At 47.7% G+C, this 27,775-nt stretch overlaps 2 protein-coding genes across 4 annotated transcripts; both read right to left on the reverse strand.

Annotated features, from left to right (window-relative positions):
* Nucleotides 1–3,258: 3,258 nt before the first annotated feature.
* On the reverse strand, nucleotides 3,259–6,029 carry FNDC10 (fibronectin type III domain containing 10). The gene has a single exon (XM_065650094.1). It carries the CDS (start codon nucleotides 6,027–6,029, stop codon nucleotides 5,373–5,375), a length of 657 nt encoding a protein of 218 aa, XP_065506166.1. The 3' UTR covers nucleotides 3,259–5,372.
* Nucleotides 6,030–6,653: 624 nt separating this feature from the next.
* On the reverse strand, nucleotides 6,654–26,558 carry LOC135997543 (Golgi integral membrane protein 4-like). Of its 3 annotated transcripts, XR_010607454.1 has the most exons (15): nucleotides 25,918–26,558; nucleotides 22,154–22,228; nucleotides 21,758–21,807; nucleotides 20,787–20,840; nucleotides 17,792–17,942; nucleotides 16,819–16,901; nucleotides 15,192–15,350; nucleotides 14,574–14,852; nucleotides 13,778–13,935; nucleotides 12,246–12,454; nucleotides 11,729–11,799; nucleotides 11,274–11,438; nucleotides 10,292–10,363; nucleotides 8,651–9,612; nucleotides 6,654–8,487 (listed from the first exon to the last, which is right to left on the reverse strand). XR_010607454.1 is itself a non-coding variant. In XM_065650198.1 (14 exons), exons 1-14 carry the CDS (start codon nucleotides 26,102–26,104, stop codon nucleotides 9,505–9,507), a joined length of 1,821 nt encoding a protein of 606 aa, XP_065506270.1. In that variant the 5' UTR covers nucleotides 26,105–26,558; the 3' UTR covers nucleotides 6,654–9,504. The 3 variants fall into 3 exon arrangements, 2 of the variants coding, with proteins under 2 accessions (XP_065506270.1, XP_065506271.1); XM_065650198.1 differs by having other exon boundaries at nucleotides 6,654–9,612; XM_065650199.1 differs by lacking the exon at nucleotides 6,654–8,487 and having other exon boundaries at nucleotides 9,509–9,612; nucleotides 10,279–10,363.
* Nucleotides 26,559–27,775: the final 1,217 nt, after the last annotated feature.

Below are 27,775 nucleotides of genomic sequence, written 5' to 3' on the forward strand. Positions count from 1 at the left end.
TTGTTTCCAATATCCAATCTGAACCTTTCCTGGCGCAACTTGAGGCCATTTCTTCTCATCCTACCACTTGCTACTCGGGAGAAGAGACCAACACCCTCCATGCTACAACCTCCTTTCGGATAAAATGATAAAACTTTGGCCCGATGGAGTATTCACCTACCAGATGTTTTCCAGATGTGCGGTTCCAAAGTTAGGGGTAACTGTGAGGCAGAGAAAGGCACTTGAATGAAACTACCTGAGGCCAAAACAGAGCATCTGTGAGTAAAGGTCCAGCTTTGCTATTAATCATTAAATGATGTGGATTTGTACTGCTCTCCTTTGCTGTAAACAAGGACACGTATACAATATTTTGCTGGATAAAGATTCACACCCCTCATGTAAATTAAACATAGGGATGTGGAAAATGTCCAATGACACAACCGTCTGGGTTAGCGCTTTCGCAACTAACCATGGCCTTGTACTGTTATTGTATGAGCAAGCGGCTCTTCCAGAGGCAAATATAACAGCTCAAAGATCCCAGCAGAGGCAACAGCAGCTTCTCTATTTAGTAATGATAGTTATGAAGAGTCTTGGGCACATGTACACATATGCATGTGCTCCTAGGTTTCATCTACATGTGCCAAACAGAGAGACAGAAATGTAATAATTTGCTGTGATCACAACAGGTGAGACACTGTAATCACCCCCAGCTTCACATCCCTATAGCTGACAGACAACTCTATCTTATTTAATATACAGGCAATTTTCCAACATCCGGAAAGAAATTACTTCAAATTTACAATGTAGGGTCTTGGGTCTTCCCATCTTCTTCCCAAATATGCCCTATTTCCACACTTGACACCCTTATAATTTGACTGGCAATGGAAGCCACATACTCCACTATTTGTTTTCAGAAGAATGTGGTTCAAGATATCATTTTTTCCCTGAAAAGCAGTCTTCTGGCTAGTTTTATTTCTCAGCACTAGGTGGCAGCCAAATATTGCAGTGTGTCAACTGAGCTGGGCCAGGGAGGAAAGGTCAGAGAAAAGGAAAAAATGGAAAAAAATTGGAAAAATCCCTGCTTTTTCGACCAGAAAAGGGAAAAATCTTTATAAGAAAAGAATATCTGGTAGGACATTTACAAATGAGCTTTTCCTTAAAATGCCCACTATTATTTCATAAAATCATTTCCAGAAACCTTGCTCCAAAGTTGAAGGCTCCAGATATACGTCTAATATTACTGTATGCTGGAATTAACAACTCAAAACACAAAGCTTGCAAATGTGAGATTACCGAGGGCAGAAGAATTTATGACATATATATTCCAAAAGCAAGAACCAAAATAACCATCTCCTGCTGCGTTTATCCCAGGAAAACTTTCATTTCAACAGAGCAGAAATCTGGGACACAGAGACCCATGATAATTACACATCAGTCCCAGAACTTGCAGGCCTTTCCTTGCACTTAAAGCATTGCTGCTATAATTCCTAAGCCTTTAACAGGAATGTGACACAGTTGACTGTTATCTGCCACTTTTTCTCCTTCCAGCTCACTCTTCCTCACCTTTTTTTTGGAACGTGCCGGTGAAATAGAGCAGTGATTTGCTGTCTTTTAAGACTACAACTCCAGGTCTCCATGGAAGCAAAATACCAGCTTTCACTTGCACCTCCAAATAAAGCCAAGCAGCCTTTCCTTTTATCTTCCACAAAAAATGTTGTAATGGCATTAAGAGAGATTCTTTGCCTGAGGTACACACTGTTGCCTCCAGAAGATTCAAAGCTGGGGTCAGGCTGAGTTTGAGCTGCTCACATTTAAGCAGTTATTTTCCTCACATTTAGCACAGGGCAAGGAAAAAAATCTAAAAAGCTGGTTAACAAGCATATCACTCTTCATTTTAACTCCTGCAGAAATGGGTATGGCTTGATATTTGTCCTGGAAATGACCAGATAAACACAGGACCATGTACCGTATGGTTAATTCCCAGGTACTTGTCTAGTAATACAGAGAATGTATAGTTGCTTTAGAAGCTATTTCCACTTTTTCCCAAAGCATTAGGTAGACAACAGCCAGCTTCTGGGCAGTTATAAATCAGCGTACTGCCTCTTCTTTATTGCTGCCTGGACAGGCCAGGATTGATTGTAACTCCACAAGGTGCTTCACATGTTTTGGGAATTGCTGCAAATAGTGGATAAATGTTTCTTTAACTGTGCAGTCTCACAACGGCTTGGGGGAGTCAAAGTGATCAAAATAGTCCTTTAGAGAACTACAGAATTTCCTCCATTGGGATTGACATTTTTGTTCTACATATTTTGCTCTCTGCCCAGCACGCTGTTGCAATGCAATCCAGAGAGACAGAGGCATGAAGATGTGAGATGACTACAAATAACATCTCTAGAGTATCTCCTAGGTGCTGCTTTAGCAGGTAACTGTATCCAATCAATACCCACAGAGGTGTCTTATTGAAGATCGTCACATACAAAACTGTAAATTAAATTGGGTGTTCCATTTCCTCAGACTTACATCAGCGTTACCGCAATGAACAGTGCTGGCTGCACACAAAATTGCTTGAATTGGTAGACAAAGATGTATTTAGGAGCTCAGGGCAGCTCATTCAAAGGTCAAATAGGGATCATTTATATTCAAAACCAAAGACACTTGGCTATCAGAATTAATAGTTTTGGCTCGGTGAGTTTTCATACAAAATTTCACAGCTGGCTTCCTATACCTGAAAGGCTGAAGTGATCTGAATATTGTGCCTCTTTTCCCCCTCCTGTTGGACTTGTAGATCACGAGCTCCTCGTACCAGGTGCTGTGACCTCCTGTTTGATAAGCCCAAGCCTTTTTGGTTTTTTTTCTTACCATTATGGACGGCACGATGAGCATGTTCAGGCAGCAGAACAGCTTGTCCAGAGAGGTCGTGCACTCTCTGTCCCCAGGGGTTTTCAAGGCAACACTGGGTACAGCCCGGAGGAACCCGCTGAGATCTCACAGCTGACTGCTCTGAACAGGAGCTTGAACGGGATGACCTCCAGAGATCCTTTCCGACCTGAATTACCCCGTGATCCTATCATCTAAACCTCTAGTAAACAAAAATCAAGCATTGAGAGAATACATCTCTTTTCATTTTCCCATTAATATCATTATGACCAGTCACCAGGCAGATTTGCTCACTTTGAGTCAAACAAGATCTCGAACCATGAAATATTTGTGACATTTTAATTTCTTTTCATTATTCTCTTAATTTATTAAGGTCAATGCCAAAGTGGTACAAGGCTCATTATTTATACATTTAATTTTCACATCTGGCAATTCACGACGAGATGAAGAACAAAACAGTAACACTGGTTGACAGAAGCTGACAGAGATGTACAAAATCAGCGCCACTCAACAGTCCTGTGCAGAACTGGCTACAGGAAATACTGACGTGAAACCCTGAAAAGACCTTTGACCCAAATTTCCTCCGTGTTTAAATTCACCGAACTAAACCACTAGATACAATTTGTCTTACTGTTCTTAAAAACTGGTTGCCTTTTCTTCGAGCAGTCAATCTCCTTAGGGATTACAAAAAAGAAAAATTATGACATTGTCCTTCAGTAGCAATGAATGACACCATCTTTCTGTTGCTGCGGTGCTAGATATTGTCAGGCCGCTGAAATCAGGTACATAGGTGAGTTGATCAAAAGAGAACACTTAAATTTAGAGTCAGCTGCACATGAGAAAGAAAACACAGCAAGAATAAAAGGTATTTCTGCCTGATGAAATACAGACCTTCGGTTTCTCAGCCACTCTCAGATAATTGAGGGGATTATGATTGGTACAAATGCTATATTTTATTAAGGATTCAATATACTTTCTATATTTACCCTCTACTAACAAGTTTATACTTCACAAACTACTTCTACGAAGAAAAACATCCGGGTCATTCGTCAGTGATAAACATTTACACAAACAGATCACAAATGACACTGACATATCTTAATAACGATACCGCTTTGCAGTAGGGCTGTTCCCCTACTTTTGCTTTAGGTGCTCAGTTTAAGTGATAGAAAGTGATTTTTCTGTTACAGCAGTCAACTACATACAAACAACACTAAATAAGAACTAGCTCATTAAGTAAATATCTCTCAGGTGGTAACTGACTCTATTTTGTGTCTATACTAAAGTTCAAGTAAGGATCAACCTAAATTTGTTTAAAAAAACAAAAACCAACTGAACAAACAAAGCAACAACCACTAGTTTCAGAGACAAAAACACCAGGGGAGATACAGTTGTCTATGAGGACTACAGGACGGATACACCAATATAAATGAAACAAATGTGCAGCACTAAGGCACAATAGAATTAATACTGGAATATGGCTAAAACCTGACTTACTACAGCATTGAGTGAGCAGTTACGAGGAGTGTTCCTATGCTCAAAACACTCGGCTACAACATTAGTGAACTGTGTTTAAGATGCATTTCCCTTCGTGTAGCTGCACACAGCATTCCTAAAGGATGAGATTTCAGAGGGCAGTGGTGGTGCTCATTTACATTGTACTTATTTTTTAATTAAGGATCAGTTCATACTTGCACAACAAAAGGGAATTTTCAAACTAAGTTTGTCCCTATAGCATTGCTCTTTGTGGAAACTACCGATAAGACAGTTCTAAAGGGAGAAAAAAGCAAGTTTAACCGGCGTAGGATGCTGATGGTCACTCAAGTGGACCAGGAAACCCCTGTTGTTTTGGACAGCGGCCAATCTGGGTCCCGGAATCTGCGAATGGCATAAGGCACGATACAAAACCCACTTAAGTCAGGAGATTTAGGTGGGCTTTGGATCAACACACACTTAGCTATGGCTCTTGTGGTTCCACTGGTCCGTTCTCCCAGCCTTTAAACAACATTCCCCCTCAGGAAAAAATTCAAGCATCGTCTAAGAGCAAGAGGATTTAGGCATAGGCTTAAAATACGGGTGTTCTGGAGAATCTTCTCAAACAGGCCGCTGTGAGATCGGTCGCTTGCATTTAAAAACAGACATTTTTCTGGCACTTGTGGACCTTTGCCATTATTTACTTTTAATCCACTAGAGATCCCATGAGTTCAGTAACCACGTATGGCTCACGCTGAGAAGCCACCCTAGGAGGCAGAGCTCCAAATACTGAGGGGAAAAAAAAAAATCCTGGGAAGTTTGGGAAAGGCAAACCCAAAACACTCAACGCTTCAAACGAGGCTGAACCGCTGCCAGAACAGTTTGGAAAACCTGAAAAAGCGAAAACCTCTCCCCTGAAAGAGCCAGAAAGACGGTGCCGGGTGCTGCAAGAAGCGGTTTGGCGAGAGAACCGGCGCTGCCAGCAGCCGCTGCATCCCGGGCCGGCGGCCGGAGCATCCTCCCCGCCCGGGCAGCGCGGGAGCTTAAGCGCGGCGCGGAGCGGCGAGGGCCGGGCTCATGAGGTTCTCGGTGATGTAGGCGACCAGGAGGCAGATGAAGACGAGCATGACGCAGATGGAGCCCCCCACGGCCGTCATGGCGACGACGATGTCCCGCATGGCGGCCGGTTCCACGCGGAACTCCACGCACTGCGCGGGCGGCGCGGGGCGCGGCGGCGCGTAGCGCGGCTGCAGGCACAGGCGGTAGCGGACGCTGCCGTGCGCCTCGGGCAGCAGGTAGTCGCGACAGGCGGCGCCCAGCTCCACGCTGTCACAGGGGAAACGCGTGTAGGTGCCGTCCCAGGAGCAGTTGAGCGCGAACCCGCGGAGGCCGGCGGAGGGGCGCGGCGGCCCCCACTGCAGCAGCACGCTGCCGTTGCGCAGGACGTTGGCCACGAACGCGCCGCCCGGGGAGCGGTGGGCGCGGCAGGAGCGAGCCGCGCACTGGAAGCCGCGGGCCGGCGTGCGGAAGCAGAGCCGCCCGTTCGCCGCGCCCTCCGCCGCCACCTTGTACGGGCACCACGGCTCCTCCGCCGCCGCCGCCGCCTCGGCCCCCGGCTCGACCCGGCGCGGAGCCCTCAGGGCGGGCGCCGGCGGCCCGAAGCAGAGCAGGGCGAGGAAGGGCGGCAGCAGGCTGGGCATGCCGGCCGCCGCGGCATGGAGCCGAGCCCGCGGTGCCGGCGGAGGGGCTGCGGCGTCCCGGCCGGCGGTTATAAACGCGGGCACCGCAGCCGCTCCGCCGGCCGCCAATGGAGAGGCGGCTCCGCCGTTAACTCTCGCTGGGCTGCGGAGCACCCGCCGCACGCAGGACGCGAACCCACGGCCGAGCAGCAGCGGGCGGCCCCGACCCCCCCCCGTGCCTGCGCTGCGGGGGCGGCCGCGTCCTCGACCTCGTTTGAGGATGCTTCGAACAGTTAAAATGAAAGAAAAGGCTTTAACTCCTGCCTTTTCTGAGCTGCAGACTTCATTCCACACAAAAATTGGGGTTTCTTTGTGTTTAGATAAGGTTTTACCGAGTGTGCTGCTCCAGTTTTGGTAGCAGAACGTAAGCATTTGTTTACATTCAACTTGTAAAGTAGAACAATTGTCATGTTACATGGTTAAAAAACCCCAGAAGCATGCCCAAATACATTGGTGTAGTTTTTCTTTACTATGTTATGTATTTGGAAATACAAGATCTACAGCTTACCACATAAGTTTGTTTAAAAGTATTTATTGTCTTATGTAAGTTTAATATATAACAAAAATAAGATTCTGAAGCCTATTTTTATTTCATAACCTAAACAAAAAAACAAACCCAAATCATACACCTTGGACTTCATTGAAGGTATAACCCACATATATACAAAGTAGAATTTGCAGCAACATGGAACTTGTTTAAACAGTTTTGTTTTTCTAATGCATTGAACAGCAACATGAGCAAATGGTCTCATACCAGGACACCTTTTCCTGTCTGAAAGACTTGCCTTTTATGTATATGGTTTCTTAAGGACATCTTTAAACATAATTTCACAATATGTATTATTTCATAAGCTATTTCCCCATCTAGTTTTTAACCCAATTTAATGTCGGGGAGAGGCAGAAAGTTGCCAGAACTCTCTTTTGGTAACAAGCAGTATCAATAGGAATCAATGAAAAAACCCAGGATCAGCATAGAAAAGGATGCTAGAGTTGTAGTAATGGCTGCTCTCCTTGGAAAACACTTGAGTATCACAGAACGGGAGGTGCTGTGCTGCTGAAGGCACTTCTGGGTGGCCGAGGCGAACTTACCTGTGGAAGTTCCAGCCAGGATGGAAAACTGAAGATCCGACAGCCCTTTCTGAGAAACGTGGGTGGGCAGGAGATGGTTTGGGGATATGCGGACAGTTCACATCTGCAGTATATGCAACTACTTCACATGTCTGAGAGAAAACATCTCATTAAACTCCTATTAGATTGTTACATTTTAACCCCTGAAAAATCCCATGTAAATGAATGAGCCTAATAATCCTAAACAGGCTTCCAAGTAAGAAGTGGATTACAGAGAAGTAGGTTTCATTAAACAAAGATTTCATCCATGCCTTTATTTGTAAGGGCAGAGAATGTGCTATTAATTCTCATCATCTGGCTAAAGATGTAGCCAAACCACTTAATACTTTGACATCTTATGAACCCTGGAAATATATTTGTTTACAGAAATTAATCAACATCATCTTGCTGGAGTCCAAAGGAAAATAAAGAGCAACCCATCAAAAAAAAATCTGTAACAGCACTACAGGTTAACTACATCTTACTCAGCACCATGTCCTTTGGCCTTGCACCATGTCTCTAAGCAAAAGACAATTATTTATGCAAGAGACAAGCAAAAACCACATGCTTTGGCTTGGTCAGTCTGCCAGCACTGCCTTCATACACACACTTTGTCTCATTGTTTGCTCTCTTAGTAATCCAGCTGTTTCTGAAAAGCTTCTTCTGTGCCCCAGTCTGCAATAAAGCTCAGCCTGGACTTGCCATGTACATCGCTTCAGCAGTTCACTGCTCGGGCAAAACACTATTTGCTTTAAGCAAAGCATATCAAAACCAGTAACATCCCATATATCGCTTTACAGGCTTTCAGACAGCCCCAACACCTCGGGTTTTCTGCTTTTCTGGTTCTACTCCACTGGGTTTATTGCCTCCTGTTTCATCTCCAGTTAGAGGCAACAGTGAACCAGTATTAAAATGGAGGCAACTTGCTATAGGCCAGATGAGGAAGCACTAAGCACCCGCAACTAACGATTTATGCAACATTCTGCTAATTTGAGTCTTGGACACAGCCAGGGCAGACAATCCCAAGCAGAGATGCTCAGCTCTCAGCTAAGGGCAGCACACAACATATGGTTGCTAAAGCATTCTGCTCACAGGGAGCTTTACATTTAGGGCTGAGTTGCTACAGTTCCCTCCAAGTCATAACTTTGAGGATTACTCATCCTAGACATGCAAAAGCAGAGAACTTGCCTCCTAATTCAGCTCCTGCAGCCTCTCTGAATCAGCATGCAGCCTCACCCCCACTCGGGTTCTATTTCCAGCACTTGAATCATTTCCAGTAAGGTCTGAACTCGAGCACTCTGACAGTCACAGCCTGAGAGAATCAGAGAAGGAAGAGGAGTGAACGAAATTCAGCAAACAAAATGCTGTAACTACATATCTCATGGGGGCAGCTTGGGCACACAGGTTTGAAGCTCATGCCACAGACTGTGTTTGTCATCGATCCTGTGCTAAACAGTGAAATGACAACAACTCACCAGCCTAGCTGAGAATCGGAGGCATTTTTGATCAGGATGCATCTGAACCGATAACTGCAGCTCCAGCTAATCTATTCAGAATGATCTATTTATAACAGACGGTGGAGGCCGAGATGGATCGCATCACACAGCAAGGTTGGTAATATAAAGCACTAACGCAGCATTAACCACTTCAAGTCATTTCGGATATCTTAAACCTCATTTAGTTTTGTAGTGAGCTCCTTAGTGGGTTACTCTGCATCACTGGGAAAGGTCTCTGCACCAGAGAGAGGATCCAGCCGTTCATACGCACACGGTTGTTTCTGCTGGTGCTCAGGGTTGGCCATCACCCTTGCATTACTCCCAACAAACAGCAGGGCAACTTCCTCTCCACCTGACTCTGATGGGAGCAAAGGATGTTTTGAACACTACTGAGCAAAATATTTTATGAAGACAGATTCCTTTGTACTAGCAATCAGTTGAGCAAGCCCAGGGATCAGTTCAGGCACCCCTCTGCTGCCCAGGGGGTTAAAAAGAAAAAAAAAAAAAAAAAGAAGAAAAACTCTCCAGCTTGGGAGGGGATAGGGAAAACCAGAAGGTAAAGAACACCATAAATCAAAAAATGCTTCTAAGAGAAGCAGCAGGATAAAAATCATTCCTATAGTCTGAGAGCACTTCCATGCTGTTTACCGCAGAGGCAGCAACGGCCCCACACACATAGATATAACGCACATCTGCAAACACCGTGCTCAGCGCCTGTGAGGACGGTTGTCTCCTCCTGCCTTTGTTCTGGGCAGTGTTTAACCAGGAGCCAGTTCCCAGGAGGAGTTCCCATCCCCTCATTCCTCGCGTATTCCGTTCTCCTTCAGCATCTTTCAGTAGTAGTCCTCCTTCTTGCCATTGCCCTGCACGCCTGCGTGGTCCTTGTGGTGTTGGACAACTTCCAGGTCATCGTTGTCATCCACCTCACCTCCATGATCCTCCTGGGTGCAGAGGGAACAGCCAGGAAGGAGAAAAAGAAAATCAGCAAGGCCTGGAAAAGGAGATCCTAAACAAGCAGCAAACCATGCTGCTTCTGAGTATAGCTGTGTTCATTCCCAGCAGGCAGCCCAGACCCTCAGCTAGTCAGTAATCACGTTGAAACTGCAGAAAAAGACAGCAGCAGCCTCTCACAGAGGGCAAGGAGAGGATGAACAAGACTGGAAAAGAATCCTTCATTTCTCTATGTGAGCCAGAAGGCACCAGAGTGATGGTCTCTAGTACTCAGGGTCTCAATCTTCGGTGGCCTCCAATCTTTCTCCTAGAGGAATGCCAACTTGTCACTGACTACGGTAGCCCTGGGGCTCTGAGATGCAGCAATAATCCCAGTTTTCAGCCAAATAGAGGAGCAGTTGCCTCCTGGCAACTGTGACCCAACCAATCCACCACCTCCCACCGCTCGTCTCAGGAGTGGGACGTCATATTCTTCTACCACCCATACTTTTGTTCGACCTGCTGCCTGGAACCCGATGACCCCTCTATAGTTCTCCCCAGACACAGGCTGGACCCAAGACACTCACATCTGGTTTCCTAAAAGCCAAGTCCTACTTATCTCCCTGCTACCAACACACCCAGGTAACCACCACACCAGAGAGAGAAAGAGGAAGAACCTTGGTGTCGTACAATTTCTTGCTCCTGATCGTCTTGGTAGTCATCTATTGGGTCTTCCCTGGGCTTGGCAGGTCTGCCGGCATCCTGAAAAATAGAGAAAAAGTCAGAGACTGTTGACAGCATCCTAGACCACCTCCATTCCCTGCCAGGGATCCAGCTCTCTTGCATTAGAGCCCAATGTCTGGAAGACTGGGCTACAGATGGGTCACCAGGGGTGGCAGAGAGACAAAGAGGCAACCCAGACTCCATGCTGCTGCTGCTGCATCAAGTCCCGGGACTGCAGAGAACCTACATGTTATTTAGGGTAAAGCTTTAGGGAACACAGCATAGCCCTATCTCAAAGTCAGGTATTTATGTCACTAATTCTTTCCACATTTTCACTAATCTTAAGGAGATGTTGCTCTGTTGGTGCCAGCATCTCTTTCTTCTTTGATTTTATTGGCGTGGATTTATTTTTTTTTAAGCCTCACTATTAATCATGATTTTAGAGCCTGACGGATAAAACACTCCTTTTTAAAACAAGCACCACTCAAGCTGCTTGTCAAAACAAGCTAACATTTCCCTGATGCAGAGGCTGGCTTCAGACAGCAAGAAGCACTTTGCAAAACAAATGGATTCCATCTGCAAGCAGGAGGCAAAGCTCTCACGTGTCATTCCTGCTGCATATCCAGCCCAAGAACAGCGACGGCTACACTGACCAGACCCCGAGCATTAAATCTGTATTATTATCTCTGGTTTTGGTGTCTCAAGGTCTCTCTAGCCACACAGGTGCTGCACATGCCAGGGTTGACTTCAACCAGCACACGGCCAGAACTAGTTCTGGTACTGACCAACCCACCGATCCTCAGATGTTTCTCCTGCCTGCCACATCCTTGCAGTGGGATTATGGATCCATCCAGAAACACAATGTGTTCCTTTGAGTCCTTAAGCTCTCTGCCTCCCCTCATCCTTAGCTGGGGATCTCTCTCCAGCTGGTTGTCCTCAGGTCAGTCACCTTGAGTGGCTTTTCCTTAGACTCTTCTTGCATGCTGGGCTCCTTGAACTTCTCCAAATCTCCCGCCTTCTCTTCAAAGTCAGGTCTCTCCAGCTCAGCTTCCTCAAACTCATCCTCACCTTGGTTATTGGGATCCTGGGCAGGATCTGCAGCATCATCTGGCATCTGGATGAGAAAAGCCTCCTATGAACACCAGGCAGGGCAGCCCCTTGGGACACAAGGGGCTTACTGTCTTCACAGCAAGTGCTGGCTTGTGGCACTTCAGCCACACCTCTCCAAGCATGTCAGAGGTTCTAAAAACAAAACCCCATCTTCGCTATCCCTCTGAATCCCTCCAGAACCAAGGAGTTTGGAGTTGTGTGTTATAGAAACTTCTGGGAAAGCACCGATTTACATGGGACAACTGGATTCTTATCCAGGGCTAGGGCTGCATCCAGATGACAGCGTTAACTTACCAGTGGTTCCTGGACCACAGTGTCTTTTTTCTGAGAATGGAAATTCTCCTCTCTCTCAATCACTCCTGCATCTGGAAAGAAAAGGGACAGTTATCAGCGTACTCTCTCAAAAGTCAGTATCAACAGTTAAGATTCCCACTGTTGGGGAGCAGCTGCATTAACTCTATGCCAAGCAGAGAGTCATCTCGACCTGCCTGCAGCTTGAAGCAGACGATGTACATATATTTTCAGAGGAATGCTCCTTCAATGTCATTTGCACGAGTTCAGGGCAAAATTGCACTACACTCCACTCCTCCAGCTGCCCAAACTGCTTCCTTGTCCCCAAAGCTGGGGCATAAACACATGTTGGAGCGTGTCCATCACTTACTGAATGACACATGACCAAGGGCAACAAAAGCACAATAATTTTTCAAGAGCTGTAAGGTTTTTCTTTAACACAAGCAGAAAGCTTTTCTTGCTCCCCACCTTGATTAGCAATAAATTAGTTGTGTACTGCATAAGATTAGGGAAACCGTACCCATTTCGAGTTCCTCATCATCTGTCCTTTCCTTCTTGCCCCCCTGATGGGCTGTTTGATGCTCTTCTCCTCTCTTCTGGTGGGGTGGCTGGGGGCTGCTGTTCTGTATCTCTTGCCCCGGCTTGGGATCAAAATGAAGGTTCTTTGGGTAACTGGGCACTTGTTCTTCATCCATCTGGGCATTCACTTTGTTCACTATGTCTTTCCAGCTGTGACAAGGGTACCAAACAAAACAGAACCCCCCTGCCTCAGCGTATCAAGAGATATTTCATAATGTAATTTCATAATGGCAAGCAGAGGTGGGGGGGGGGAAAAAAACCCACAAACCTCCGACACATGCAGAAGTTTCTCCTAATTTAACTACCACTGCACAGAACTTTCAGTAAGAAAAATTATAACCCAGCCTTTGGCTTAGATTTCCCCACTATAAAGCCATCAAAATGCAAATTGGCCATCAAGGGCTCATCTGGAATCCGCTGGTCTCAGCCACCCAGAGCAACAGTTCTTGGCACTGGATGCACGGCCTCTTTTGTACTCTGCTGCCGTTTGATGTTGGTTTTGGCATTGACACCTTCTGGAGAAACTTGGTTTATGGCCTCCTTATCACAAATCTCGCACAGAGTAAATAACAGCCTCCGGCTGCTCAGTAATTTCTTGATGATAGATCCAGGCAAAGAAAAGCACACCAAACATACCATGATCAGAAGTCAGTCGCCAAACAAATCCAATATTTGTATTTGCTGTATCCCCTCTAGGCTCTACACAGCTGAGGAAAGGCTGTTCTGCCATCACAACCCTCACCTTCAGTTATACCCACACAAGTCCTTCCCTGCAGAAAGGCAGAATATTCTGTATGTCCACACAGATGTTACCTATCAAACCACTATGGGGAGGACATTGCCCTTTAAAGCACAGTCTTTGACCTGGAAAGATTACTGGTTAAGTGAACAAAAAAAAATGGCTGAGAAGAATGGGTAGGATCAGGCTGAATTTAGAATGAAATCCAGAAGTCTCCTGTACAGATAAAATAGAAGTTAAATCTTGTTTGCTCCAGTAAACTGTGCAGATATGACCTGGACGCACAAAGGGGATAAATAAATTAAATGAGGAAGAGCTATTTTCAGAGTCAGTTTTTGGATTATGGCCAGACTTTGATGAATTGCAGCCTCAGAAAGACATTTTCTTCCTTGTGCAAAAGAAACTGGTCTTCTGTGGGTGCTGCTGAGCCAGTAAACAGTTTCTCCTGTGCCTGTAGAGCATCCAGTACAACGGGATGCTGGTCCCTGACTAGACTCCCAGGTACTACAGCAACAGCAGTAACATCCTGCAGGAATTATCCATCGTTACCTGCATGGAATGGGCAGGTTCACACCATCCTCTGAAGCTCTGCCCTTTCCAAGTGACTCTCCTCTCCTGTGCACCCCAAGCACAGCTCTGGAGAACCCTTTGTGCTGAGGATGTCTGATGTGAGCAACAGTCCCAAGCTGTGGGGAATTTAACTACCAGTACGGAAGGAGTTTTGTTTCACCAACCTTTGCATTTGCATCTGTTTGCTCCCTGTAGAGTGGTGGTTCTCTGGTGCCAGGGGATTTTCTGCCGCAGAGGGTTGTTTCAGATCAGACGGTGACAATCCAGGAGCCTGGCGCTCCTCGTTGCTTTTCACCTGGATGCGCATCACCATCTTTAGATCCTGTAGAGAAGACACACATACAGAAGCTCCTCATCTCATCGGATACTTGCAGACCTCCCTAGCATGTGGGCAGGTTCATGGGCCAGAAAAATCCTTTACTGAGGAACGACAGCTTCAGAAGTGCTCCAGAACAAGTCTATAGTCCTGTCCAGCTGGCCTGCAATAAAAGAGGTTCTTCTCCTTCCACACAGGATCCAAATTATTTCCTCTTGGCTATGTGACCCCAGCTTGCCTGGGTAGGTGAATCTCCAAGAAAAGAGGAACAACAAAACCACCTCTAAAAAAAAAAAACCCAACAAACTAAAACCAACCACCACACATGTTGCCATTACAATAGTTACTATAATTAGTCTAACCGCACTGCAACTATTGCCATTTTTTTAGATATTTGTTTTCCATAAGCTCACTCTCAATCATTCCAGGAAGCAAGGGAGCAGAACAAGAACTCTAAACTCGTTCATCTGAGCACAGCCACTACACCACACTTTTCAGAGCACACAGGAGTCTGAAACCAGCAGCCAGGAGAGCTTCCACATCAGGGAAGTGTCATGCACATATACGTGTCCTTAGAGATATCAGAGTTTTGAGCTCCAAAAGCAAAGGCTACACAAAACAAGCAGCAAGCGCGCAGAACTTACTGGGTTCCCATTTGGTAGACTGTTCATGGTGCGGGTGAATCGGATGACGTGGCCATCCCCACGTCTCGCCGGCCAGGCTGCCACAACGTCTGGCAGCGAATTGGTGTCCTGCCGCGTGGCCGGATGGGTGAGGAGCACGTTGGCCTGTGGCCTCGGGCCATCCATACCGTACGAGTTCTGTCCTGGCGGCACGGGGCCGTCTGCCTGCTTCTGAACCCCAGAGACTTGTGACGCCAGCGGGTTCCCAGGAGGGTGATTCTCCTGATTGACTGGAAAAGCCTGCAAGGACAAAACCAGCAAACTCTAAAGAAACAAGCTCGGTTCCCTCCAGTTCAAAGCCTCATGCTGAAAACCCACAGAAGCCCTGCAGAATTTCTGCAAACCTGCAGGAATTTTTTTTACACTGAAGGTGGTGAGAGCCTGGCCCAGGTTGGCCAGAGAGGTGGTGGATGAACCATCCCTGGAGACATCCCAGGCCAGGCTGGACAGGGCTCTGAGCAACCTGAGCTGGTGCAGATGTCCCTGCTCATGGCTGGGGGGGGCAGTGGATGGGCTTTGAAGGTCCCTTCAACCCAAACTGTTCTGTGATTCTAACCCTCCTCCCCAGGAACACCGCACCTTCTGCCTCACGAGCTGCAGCTGGTTGTTGGCTGGGACCATGGGCTGCTCCTTCAGCGCCTGGAACGGCTGCTGCCCCTTCCCAGCTCCTCCTCCTCCTTTGAAACTTGGCATCTTCTGGAGAGCTTCCTTGAGCTGCCTGAACTCTTCCATCTGGGCCTGAGGGGATGAGGCGGGTACAGTGAAACCTCACACAATAACAGGGTTGAACAACTCCTTGCTGAGAACAGCCGCTCTTTTATGGCCAGTTGTGCAGCACAAATAATATGTCACTAAAGCAGATATATATTTTATATACATATGAAAGGCTGGAGATAATCCACAAGCCCAAGCCAGTCTTCAGCTTTCCCTCCCGATTTCACAAATATTCTGTATTCCCCCTTTGCCAGTCTTGTCTCTGACTTTATTGCACACTTTTACCCTGGAAGTGCTGATCCATGATGCCAGTTCTTTGCTAATGCTATTTAGCATGTGAGCTATTGATGTAACTCCTGCCTTTGCGCAAGAATTGCATCCTGGGTCTTGTTAGTTGTGCCCCCCTCCCCTCCTGTGTCTCATACACATGGACCTTAGGTCAACTTTTCTTCCTGCCAAGGGATTTCTCCCTGGATGTGCTCACCTCAGCGGGGCTGACAATAATTGGCATAATCCTACTTGACAATTCCATTTTATTTGCAACACAAATTAAAATTTATTCTCCTGGACTGTTAAGTAAATGTGACAGTTTTTTCCTCTACTGCAGCTTATTTCTTCCATCCCCAACTCTGAAAAGTAGGGCTTGAAAAAGCTATTTAGGAAAAACTTCCCACTCCTAGTCCAGTTATTTATAGGAAAGTGAGGAGGGAGAGCTTTTCATATGCCTACCAGGGTACCTGGAAATGGACCAAATTAGGGACAGGGCAGAATAGGAAAGCTTCCAAGCAGCAAGGGAAGTTTAGCAGGAAATTAATTCCTGAGCAGGGCCTGTTGATTTCAGTTCTTTCCCCTGAAACTTGACCTTAACATAAAAAAAGAATACACAGCAGCAAACCACTGAGCAGAGCTAACATAAAAGGAATGAGGAAAGGAAAAGGAAGCCAAGAACAGTTCATGGGATGTAGCCCTAGCAAAATGTGTCGCCATCAAAAGCCTGTTAAGGGGGTCAGCCCAGAGGAGAAGCAGCTTTAGACCAGCCTTAATGCCTAGACCGGCCTTAAAGCACAGCCTCCCCTGTGCTGTTTGCAGCCCGTCACAGCGAGCTGCGCGTACATCCCTTGATGCCTCCGTGCCTCATTCTACCCGGCAGAGCAACCGATCTGACAGCTGCTGCAGGCTGGGCTTGTGAGACATGGTAGAATCCCCTTGGAAAACGAACATGTTGTCTAGAACGCAAATTACTCCTCTAAACTTTCACCCGCCAGAAGGATGCAAGATCATTGACGGGACACTCAGTGAAGACTGAAGAAACACAGCGCTGATAAAGCAGCTGGGAGTCTTGGTGGGTGTCTGCTCCAACACACGCCACTGAAGGCAAACAATTCCCTTCACCTTTGTGTATTTTCTGAAGTCATTGGGACCAACCACTGCCACTTCTGTAAGAGGCAGGAACAGCAGTCCCCTGTGGCCACCAACCCCGCTTGGTGACTACCTGGGCATTAAGGAGCTGCGAGTGAACTTCTTGGTGAGCCTTCCGCAGGAGCTTGCTCTCTTCTCTGAGTTTAAAGACCGTATCTGCGAGAGAAGAAGAAATTTGCTTAACAGAGCTATTTTTGTAAGTGTAGTATCTCCCTGGTCAGAATAAGATACTCATGTCTTCATTCCCCTCACCCATTGCAGCTGAATAGCAGGGAGAGCAGCGGTCACTGTCCCTACCTGCGGTAAGCAGAAGGCTGACAAATAGTTATTATACAAGAGAGGTCTGTCGGGTCTCCTGAACCCATTGCAGATCCAACACGGAGGTTCCCTCCTACTGCCTCCTCTTGAAAGGATGGTACAAACAAACAAAACAAGTCCCACAACCCACATACAGAGACCAAGCACAGGACAGCTCGGTCCTCAGGCACATTTATTCCCGTGCGGTTAAGCAGCAAGTTCGTGCCTCGCAGCCCCCAGGCCGGGCTCCCTTCAAGCTCTTTGCACACTTCTAAGTGCTTCGGTGACTAGACACACAACACACTTACATTTCACCGCCTTGAACGTAGTTGTGTATCATCCAAGAAAAAAAAGACTTTGTCAAAAAATGTCAGCCTTGTTTTGGATCCTGAAGCTCTCTTAAAATATCACTAGAACAGCATACACTGGGATTTCTCTGCAAATATAGTTGCACCTGCCAGGACAAGGATGGGAATTTTCCCATAACAGGAGAATCACTTTGCTGTAGGCTGAATTGCATGCAAGATTTCAGCTGAAGATTACAGATATTTCTGATTACAGTGGTTTATCTTTTCTTATAACATTCATCCCTGGGAAAGGACACTTTGCCATTGAGGTTGGGTCCTGTGTGCACTGGAGCAGTGAAGAAGGGAGATGCTTTTAGGTGGCTGGTCTGGGCTAGATGACAGTCAGCACTAAACTGCTACTAACACCTCTGGCCTCTTTTCCCAGCTCTCCACCACACTCACCCTGCAAGTTTGTGACTTCGCTGTCCTTCTCCTGCTGCAGCTGGGCATATTTCTGGCTATGGGTCTCCAGTGTCTTACGATGTTCCAGTTTCAAGCTGTTGTGCTGCAGCTGCAGGTCAAGCAGCTGCTTCTTGACATCTTCATGCTGGTTCTGAATATGAAAAGCAGCAACAAAGAGTCAGTACAAGGAGAAGAAGAGTAATTTAGCTGCTGCCAAGTGCCACTCAAGTGCTTCTGTTTAATAAGTTGCTTGGGGAGGCAGAAGAGATGTTCATTCCTCCAGTTAGGTAGCTAGAAATCCCAGATACAATTAAATATTCTTTGTGTTCTGTGTTTCAGGAGGGATGTGAAATGTCAAACTCTGCTTTGTGAAGTGGTTTGGGAGGTGTCCTTGGAAGCCACTAAACTGGAAGCAGAATGTGGTGGCAGGTCCACTCATGCCTGAAAAAGAGAGACAGAGACTCCGGGGCACAGCCCAGAACTCCTCCTACTCCTGACCAGCTTCCTGCACACTCTGCTCCACGAGAGCAATGCAGGAGATAACATTTGCTGATATCAAACCAAACGCCTGTGGAAAAACTGCACAAATCCAAGGTCCCTTCCAGAATCCCAGACATGCTGAAGAACAACATGACCTGCAAGGACAGTTTACATGCTGCACGTAGCATCAGTCTGCATGTTGCATTACAAGAGTAGCTCATATTTTAGTAGGACTAAGGTCTAATTCCCATTGCCTTTCTGTGCCCAGGTATTGCCAGTCACTAAGGACACACCAACACCTCAACTCTCAGGTTCTCTCTGCTCAGTTTGTTCTCCACTCACCCCTCCAAGCTGCTGGAACAGGAGGGACACCTCTTGCAAGGACACTGTCCTCTCACACATCCAGACTAGAGAGAGCCCGCATTCCCCACACTAACACGGGGCTCACAGGCATCAAATGCCAAAATAACAAGACTCTCAAGAGACCACAGACTATTTAAAGCAGGCCAAGAATTCATCAGATAGAAGTGGGTTGAAGAGCTGTTCTCTTCTCCCCTCCCCTGGAGCCCAAGAACAAAACATGCTGAGACATCCTTTTGCTCAGACCCACTGAACCAGAATTCACCTCCTTTTTTGTTCCCATGGTAACCTAGAGAGTCCTTCCACCCTCAGTTTGTCAACACCAATTATGTATGCAGATTGACTGGCTCACAGGTGAACCCTGGCCCTTCCACACAATAGCTCCTCAGGACTCCAGCAGCAATTTCAATCAGCCTTCCTGTAAAAAAAATTATGTTTTTTAAAAAAAAAAAAAACAACCAAACTTCTAAATGCCATCGATGATTGCATTTATCCCCAGTAAAACACAGCATCTGTGGCCCAGGCACTCTCCCCTGAAGCAATTATCCTCCACTAAAGGGAGAGAAATAACTGTGCTCCAAAAATACATGCAATGCAGAGGAAAAAGCTATTGGTACGGAGGAGTCCCAGAGCCAGAACAAAGAGGAGAGACAAGGATGTCAGATTAATCATATCACAAGATCAGGAGGGAAAATAAAGAGAATAAAAGATTCCTGCTTTGGCTTTCAGAGACATTAGGTACTTACAGATGTCACCAAGCCATCGGCAGGAAGCACGGCAGAGCAACCACATCCCTAAAATCATTTTGATACTAAACACCTCAGAAACCACCAACATTAGCAAGTGAGAACTGATTTTAACAAGGAACCCTTAAGCAATTCAAGGAATTTTAAGTCCTCATCAGCTCAGGTCAAGGCCCCAGCAAGTCTGGTGTGTCAGCTGCAGATGTTGATCAGACGCAGGTGACTTCAGGACAGATCAGAATGACAGCAGTGACCAGAAACACCGAAACCAGATATGCTGAAATGGCTTCATGGAAGTCTTTGGTCATATTCAGGACCTGCAGTTTAACAGAGCATGTTGCTTCTGTTCAGCATTACATCTGCTTCCTCGCTAACGATATTGCTGGCAAAAACCTTCCTCCTGAGGCAGCCAGTACCGCTGGGGAGCGGCTTGTGCCTGTGCTCCAGTACAGAAGTGTTACTCACAGTCTCATAACTAACTAGAAGTTGGGCTGAATTCTGCTTTTTCAGGGTGGGGGGACTGCAATGTAACAAACTGCAGTCCCAAGGGCTGGTCTGTATTTCAGCAGCTATAAATGTAGTTTAAAAAATAGATTATTTCCCCCCTCCAGTAAAAGGAAGCAAGAGAAAGGGAGCCAGGACGAAGCGCTCTCGCCGTCCCCTTGAGACAAGCAAACCAGAGCGTTCTGCTCAGGCTGCAGTCGCTGTGAAAGGGAACGTTACTATTGCCAAGTGTTCCCAGAATCCGCAGCGCTGGATAATACCCAAGAGACAGAACTGTATTTCCCTTTTCCCAAAGTCTGAATCCAAAAGCCAGGCAGCTGGAGGTGCAGCTCTGCTCAGGAAATACAGCCCAGCGGTGCTCAGGGTTGCTGGAACCCGGCCCTCTCTCTACAACCCAGAATTAAGTTACCATTTCACTGCCAATGCTCTGACTAAAAACACTTAAAACCCACCATCGCCAGCCACAGTTGCATTGCTCTAACAAAAGCAAACTTGAACATCAAGATATGCTTTAGGTAGAGCATCTGATAAGCTACAAAATGCTTACATGGACTGGAATATATTGTATTAGCCCAAAGGGCAAACTACAATGAATAGACCGGTTTTCACACCCACAAAAGAACATGCTGAACAACAGAACTCCTGTGCGATAAACTGCACAAAGACTGCCATTGAAAGGAGGGATAGGTGAAGGCTGTAATCGGATACAAAGCTCAACCAAATAAATAGGAAACTCCCATGAACCTGAATAGTCAGGAAGGACCACGGATCAACATCCTGTGTGCTGGCAGGAAACCCTTGGCCTCTCCTGGGCATCCCGGGTAAGAGAAAACACAGACTTTTCTTCCAGGAAACATTCTTTCAAGCGCAGCAGATGGTGAATACGTGAGACCAGACTCCTCTCTTACCTTCAGTATCTTGTGCTGGGAACTGAGGGCCCCATATCTGTTCATCGAATCTTGCTGGAAAGGAAAAGATGCAACAGTGCCATTAGATCCTGGAAAAGCTAAAGCAGGGAGTGATGCACACAAGCACCTGCCCAGCCCCTGCACCACCAGCAAGTTCCCACTGTCCCTTCACACACACACCCCCCAGGGGAGGTTTAAATTGGATACTGGGAACAATTTCTTCCCGGAAAGGGCTGTCAGGCACTGGAACAGGCTGCCCAGGGCAGTGAGGGAGTCACCATCCCTGGAGGGGTTGGACGGACGCGGAGGTGATTTCTTCTGCGACAGGATGACACCCACCCAGAGGTGAGCAGGCTAAAAGCAATTCCTCTTCTCCAGCATCTCATCGGCAGATGCTCTGAGATAGGAATAAAACCAGCCTTATAACTTCATGTGAATGGGGCAGACTGTCACCAGGGGATGCGTTTCTTCCTAACCCCCGCTGGAGAGTCCTCCTTTGCCCTGCCAAATGAGAAGCCCACAGGCCAGTGGAAATTATTTGACAATCCCTGGAGACTGAAAACAATGGATATGCTTTCCCCACCACCACGGCCTCTCTTCTCCATATTCCCTGCGGTGTGCCTTGCATTCAGTTTCCCCAGAAATCTTCTGTAGCATGAAACAGCAATTCCCTTGGCAGGCTGCTGGACAGGACTCCCTGCCACACCAAGAGCTGACAACCAAGTTGTCTACTCTGTTCTCACACATGGGAGAAGCGCAGAATAGCTCTAGCACAACATTTTCCCTAAGATGAAGTAAATCCTCAGGCACCAACACTCTTGCAAGGTGGAGTCAGCCAAAGTTCATCTCGTACCATACACGCTCAGTCTTTCACGCCTTCCAGACAGCAGCACTGGCCTCATGACTGCAGTAGAACCAGAAAAATCTTTACCAATATTACGCACACACTCTGAGGAATAAACCACACCTACCTTCTCCTTGTTGAGAGCTTCCTGAGCTTCTAACTTGTACACTAAAAAATCTAGAGACGGAAAAAGACTATTTAATGAGCTGGAATTTCAACAAGGATCTGGTTTATATTTTGGTGAGGGGGAGGGAAGGAGGAAATCAGCCCCTCGCTGAGCAATAGGCTGCAACGCAACAAGCTGGAATGCAGATGCTTGCAGGAGACTCCACTCGATGGCCTCAGAAAGATGGGAATATTTTCTGTCAGAGCTCTCCAGCTACCTAGATTGGCCCAAATGTCCTTCCTTTCCCATTCTACAGGCAAGTGCATTGGTGACTTCCAGAAAACGCTCTGGGTACATCACCCCCGTCTCCCCCAGGACAGCTGAAGGTTGGCTGGTCACCCCGTGCCACAGACTCACCTTCCTTCGTCTTCTTGTGTTCCCCTCTCTCCTTCTGCAAGGATCGTTCTAGCCGGGATCTGTGCTCATACACAACTAGGGAAGCAGAAAGAGGGAGAACATGAGGTAAACCCTGAAGTTTCCTGTCCTGGGTCAGGAATTCCTATTGTTACCAGCCACACCATGTCCTTCCTTCTCTTTGTTACCTTCTCTAGTCAACAGGCAGGCATCCCAGTGGTGAAGATGCTTACCCTGGGCTGGGCCACTTCTTTAATATTTCCTCTGAAGTGAGGAAACAACCATATTCTCCAAACCATTACAGCAGAAATATTTGTTTTCAACCTGGAAGGATTTTTTTTCCCCTTGCTGAGCACACTGGTAAGCAGCAAGCCCATCACTGCAGCCATCCAAGCGTCTGCTTCATGACAGCTTTATTTTTCAAAACACTTTTCCCAACAGACTACTCAGATGTCACCCTGAGGGCTTCCCCAGCCCAGCTAAGCACACAAGAGGCTGGGGATGCTGCTTCACTACATGCTGAAAACCTCGTTCAATGAAACTGTCATCTTCAGAACATCAGCCACTTCCCAAAAGGTTTGTTAACTCCGGGCAACCACGTTTCTGCAACAAGCATCTCACTTTCTTGCAGTCTTACCTAGCTGAGCACCAGAGGACAAGTCTTTAATGCAACAGGAACCTCACACTAGCAATGAAAAGTCACAGGTGCTGGGACTACCAGGGATGCCCAGGAATTCCCAGGCTTTTCCATTCCACACCCATAACCACAAATCCTAATGCAAGCACCACGCAGAAAAGGCTTCAGAAACAGCTCCATATCGTTGGCTGTTTAGTCAGAAATTTAGGACACAAATCTGGCTGTCCTGACACTTTTTTAATAAGTTAAGCTGACGTAACCTCCAGTAATCAGTAAAACAAGAAGTTGTGATCTCTCCTGTCATTCCTCCAGCTCACCAGAAAAGGTGAGCTCAGCTTTGCACAAAGCAGCAATTGAAGTGCTGCATGAAGTGGCCTCTCCACTCATCTTTGTGGTGGAACACAGCAACAACTTAGCAGACCAAAATAGCGCTGTGGAAGACAGGAAGCCCGGAAGTCTTTAACAATTTGCAATTATCAGAGAGAATGGAGGGTGGTCAGTGTCTAAACCCAGGCTGGAATTCAGCCAGAACTCCACACTACAGCACCATCACCTGCTGCCAAATGAGCTAAAAATGCAGAACTTGAACTGCTGAACCCATGAAATCCCTCGCAGTGCCTTGCCTTGGGGAAAGAGGAACAGGTCAGGCCTTCCACACACTCATTTTCAAAAGACCACAGAAAACAGGGTGATCGTGTGAAGGGGTTGACTCCTATACCCCAGAGCACAAGACAAACATCTGTCAGGGAGAGTTTCAGAGCTCCATAAAGGGAGAGTGATGCAGCCCTGTCATCAGTCCCAGGTTTTCCTCTTCTTCTGTCGATGTGGTTCCGTTTCACCCCAGGTTGCAGAGCCAGGAGCGCGTGCTGGCTCCTGCGTTCACGGAGCAGAGGCGGCTCATTTGCTGCTCCGGCTCTGCTCAAGCTCCCTCCTCCGCTTGCTTCCCTCTCCCCTTTCACTCAACTCTTGGCCCAGCCCTTCGCTTCCAAGCTTTATTTACAGAGGCCACCAGAAGCATTAACCGTATATTGTACTCAAGTATAAGAAGGGTAGGAAATACTTGATAGCTGGGACACCTGAAGCCCTGGTTAAACAGTCCTGAATTCTATCTCAGAATAACACAGCCTGCTTTTGGAGAGCTGGAAGGGCAGAAAACAGAAGACACGGCAATTAAAGTCATGCAACAAGTGAGCATGGGGCAGGGATGGAGCCCAGACTCCCCACTCTGCTGTGTTCAGCACCAAAGCACCGCAGGGAGCGACGCTTCAGGACAACAACCATACATGCAAGAAACCACAGCACAGCGAGACTTCCACAAACACCCCTCCTATCTGCCACCCACTAGGCTTCTCACCAGCCAAATCCAAAAAGCAGCTTTGCCTCTGCTAAAATTATTGGACAAGTAAGTGTCTTCTCAAAATAAAACACATATCCATGGCAACAACTGACTTTAGGAATGGGAGGACTGACAGAGGGTTAGAAACCCCAGCAACAGGCTACAGCTCTGCCATTCAAACAGATTTGGGTGGAAAAAAATATTATGAGCCTATCTCAGTTGTTTGCTTGAACCTGCTGTTCCCAAAACTGGGATTCCCTGAGGAACCATCATCTTCTCTGAAGAACCAGCCCCTCTCTCTCCAAGAGAAGCAGGAGATGCTGACACAGCAGAACAGAACGTGGGCCAACTTCTGCCCTGCTGATCTGTGCATCTCAGGAACACGGATGCAGGTGGAAATCACTGTGGTTGGGACTGTGCAACACATCAGGAGCTGGAGCTGTTCGACTGCCTCGTGATACAGTAGGAAGAAACGGAAACAAAACGTAAAATAATAGCAGTGAGCCTGTACACACACCAGATGAATTCACAAGATTGATCGTGGTTTTTTTTAAAGCATGCTTCCTTGAGGGACAAAACACACACACCACACTCTGCTTTCTTAGTGTACAGGTAGAAATACACAGCCCTGAGCACAAGAAGCATGTGCACAATGTCACATTTGCATCACAACAGTGCTCACAGAACCACAAAAAGAGATTTAACCCTAAAAGGCATATACGTTGAGTCACAGATCTGCAGAGCTCCCCAGCAATACAGCCTACAGAAACAATGTCACTGGACACATCAGAAGTCATGATGGATAGCCCATATTTGATTTTAGCCTGAGGAAGAGCTCTCGATTTAAACACTATCATCTAAACCCACTTGTTCGAAGAAAAAGCATTAAACGAACCTCTCAACCCTGAGTCACTAGACCCACAGGCAAACAATATTTTGCCCATATAAAATTAATTCTGTGGGCACTCCAGAACCAGCCCATCCTCCAGCATCACACACGCAACTGCTGGCTACCAGAGTGGGTTCCCACCAAACCTCTCTGCAGGGAGCCCCACAGTGTGACACTGATGTAAGGAAGACAAATGAGGAGGAAAGGGGGAATATTCAGATGACTCTTGACTTCAGTGCTCCAGCAGCTCTTGCCAGAGGAACCACACACTGGTCAGCGGGCTCAGAAAAGCCAAATCTTCCCCCTTCTCCTCTTCCCTTCTTACAGAACTCTGTGCTGCAGCACCTACCAGCCCCAAACAAGCTGGAAAGACTTTTCCAGTCACAGATCAGTCTCTTGAGCAGAAGACAAGTTTGTTTTCTTGCAAAGGCAATGAGCGGTAGACAATATGATGACGAACTTTGCTAAAGGAACCCTTGCCTCCCCATGCACTCTCCGGACAGAGCCGCATCTCAGAGCCTGCTCAACCAGCCTCACTAAGTCTTGTTTGCATTTTTACTGTTTCATGTTTAGAATGACCCAGGACTAGTCTTTAAGGCCAAAAGGAACTACAGGGAGAAGAAATGGAATAGATGTGACGCAGCTGAACTCGCCAATCCAGCACACGCTGTTCCTCTCGCTGCTGCGAGCAGCGATTCAGATTCAAAGCTATTCTAATTCTAGACAGCAAAGGGGGGGAGGAAAGAAGCAACAACATCATCTTTGAGCTCTTTAGAGCCAAAAGCCGAACCTGGCTCCACAAGCCACCCCGCTTGCTGCTGGGCTGTGCAAACCCCCCAGCAGGTGATGGTGGGAGAGAGGGAAGTTCAGCCGACGCGATCGCAGCCCCAGAGCGGGTCACTCACCTTGGAGCTGGGCTGACAGCGCTTCCTGCTGCTGTTTGTATTTCTGGGCCAGGGCCTCAGCGTTCCGCACCTTCTGCTGCAAGTGGTTGTACATGAAAACTCCCGAGCCCAAACACGCCACAGTCACCAGGCAAAACCCGGTCTGCAGGAGCCCCTTCTGCCGCCTCGAACACATCCCGGTACCCATGATGGGGCCGAAGCAAAACGATGTAGCGCTGCCTCCCGGGCGCTGCTAAAACACCTGATTATTTTTCCCCAACAGCCCCTTTTCCTCCACGAACCCGCAGATCCCTCTGCAAGCTGCGACCACAAGTCTCGCCCTCGCTCCTTTTTCTCCCAGCCCTTAGAGAAGCGGAAGAGGCTCCGGCAGCGTTTTATTCCTCGTTGCCCATCGCGGAGAAGCGCAGCGCAGCGCCGGCGGCCGGCGGCAGCAGCCGAGGTGCCGGCAGAGCCATCGCGCAGCTGGGGAACCGGGCCGGAGGACCAGGGGAGCCGGCGGAGAGGAGAGAGGAGGAAGAAAACTTTTGCTTCCCATGTGCTGCAGTGCAGGGGGGGCTGGCGGGGGGTACCGCCGCCTTTGGCTCTTCCCACCTCCCCCTCTGGAGCACCGACCGGGAAAAAAAAAAAAAAAAAAAACAACAAAACCCGGCGGGACGAGAAGCCCCTTGTGCCCCCTCCCCGCGGCTCCCCCCGCCGGCAGCCCGAGAGGAAGCGGCGGCACCGGGGCCGGGAAACCGGCCAGGAAAGCGGCGGCGGCATCCGGGCTGCGGCGGCGGCGAGTCCGGCCCCGCGGCGGGAGGGGCCGGGAGGGGCGGCGGGCAGGGCCGGGGGACGGGGAGCTCCAGAGCCCCCGGCCCGGAGAGCGGCGGCTCCCCCAAGGGAGCCCTGGAGCTGCTCGGTCCTGCAGCAGCCGGTAACCCCCGCATCGCCCCAGGCGGTGTCGGGGTGTCCCTCACCCCGCTGCATCCCCTCTCTGACCTTGGCAGGATGCCGAGACCAAGAGCAGCCACCGCCACTGTCCCCTCACCTCAAAAACCTCCTCCGCGCGTTTGTTTTCCCCTCCCTTTTCTAAACCTCCAGCCCCTGCTGCTGGCAGCTGTTCCTAACAGGAGACAGGTGAGAGACACCGACATTAATTAACAAGGACATCTTCAAATGATTTAGTTAAAAGCTTGAAGTTTTTAAGAGCTGTGATCTCTTCCTGAGAAAATGCGAGCTGATAAAGACATGAGGACAGCACCAAGAGAAGGGTGTAAGGTGAGTTCTTCAGCCTTTCTAGTGTGTTCTAGGCAGCTTAGCCTCTGCTAAGCAGCTGCCCTTGATGTGGGCTGTTCTCTTCTGGAAGAGCCCAACTTGTTTCATCCAGGTATGTGATGAGCAGCTGTGTTCTCAGCAGAAAACAGGAACAGGAGAGAACAGTCCGACACCCCGGGCCAGGCTGGACGGGGCTCTGAGCAACCTGAGCTGGGTGAAGATGTCCCTGCTCATGGCAGGAGTGAGACTGGATGACCTTTAAAGGTCCTTTCCAACCCAAACAATTCTATGATTCTTCTCTTCATGGGGCAGACAAAGCTTTCTGGAGCCTTGTCCACATTCTGGGCTTAGATCTACTCCTTAAGACCCTGAGGTTTATAATCAATCTTGCTTGTACCAACAGCCTGACAGCCAGGTTGGCTCATCTCTTATCTGAGCTGACAAAGATAGTTCCTCCGGAGTTCTGCCAAGTTCCATATTTCAGGCATCTGGGGAATAAGCAAAAATCACAACATTTAATTCTTCAGCAGCAATTCCCCTCCAAGAATCACGTACGGTTTTATAAATGTTAATCAAATGAGCTTTACAGTACTGCTGGGAAATA

This window comes from Caloenas nicobarica, chromosome 22 (assembly GCF_036013445.1).
Source record: "Caloenas nicobarica isolate bCalNic1 chromosome 22, bCalNic1.hap1, whole genome shotgun sequence".
NCBI lineage: Eukaryota > Metazoa > Chordata > Aves > Columbiformes > Columbidae > Caloenas > Caloenas nicobarica.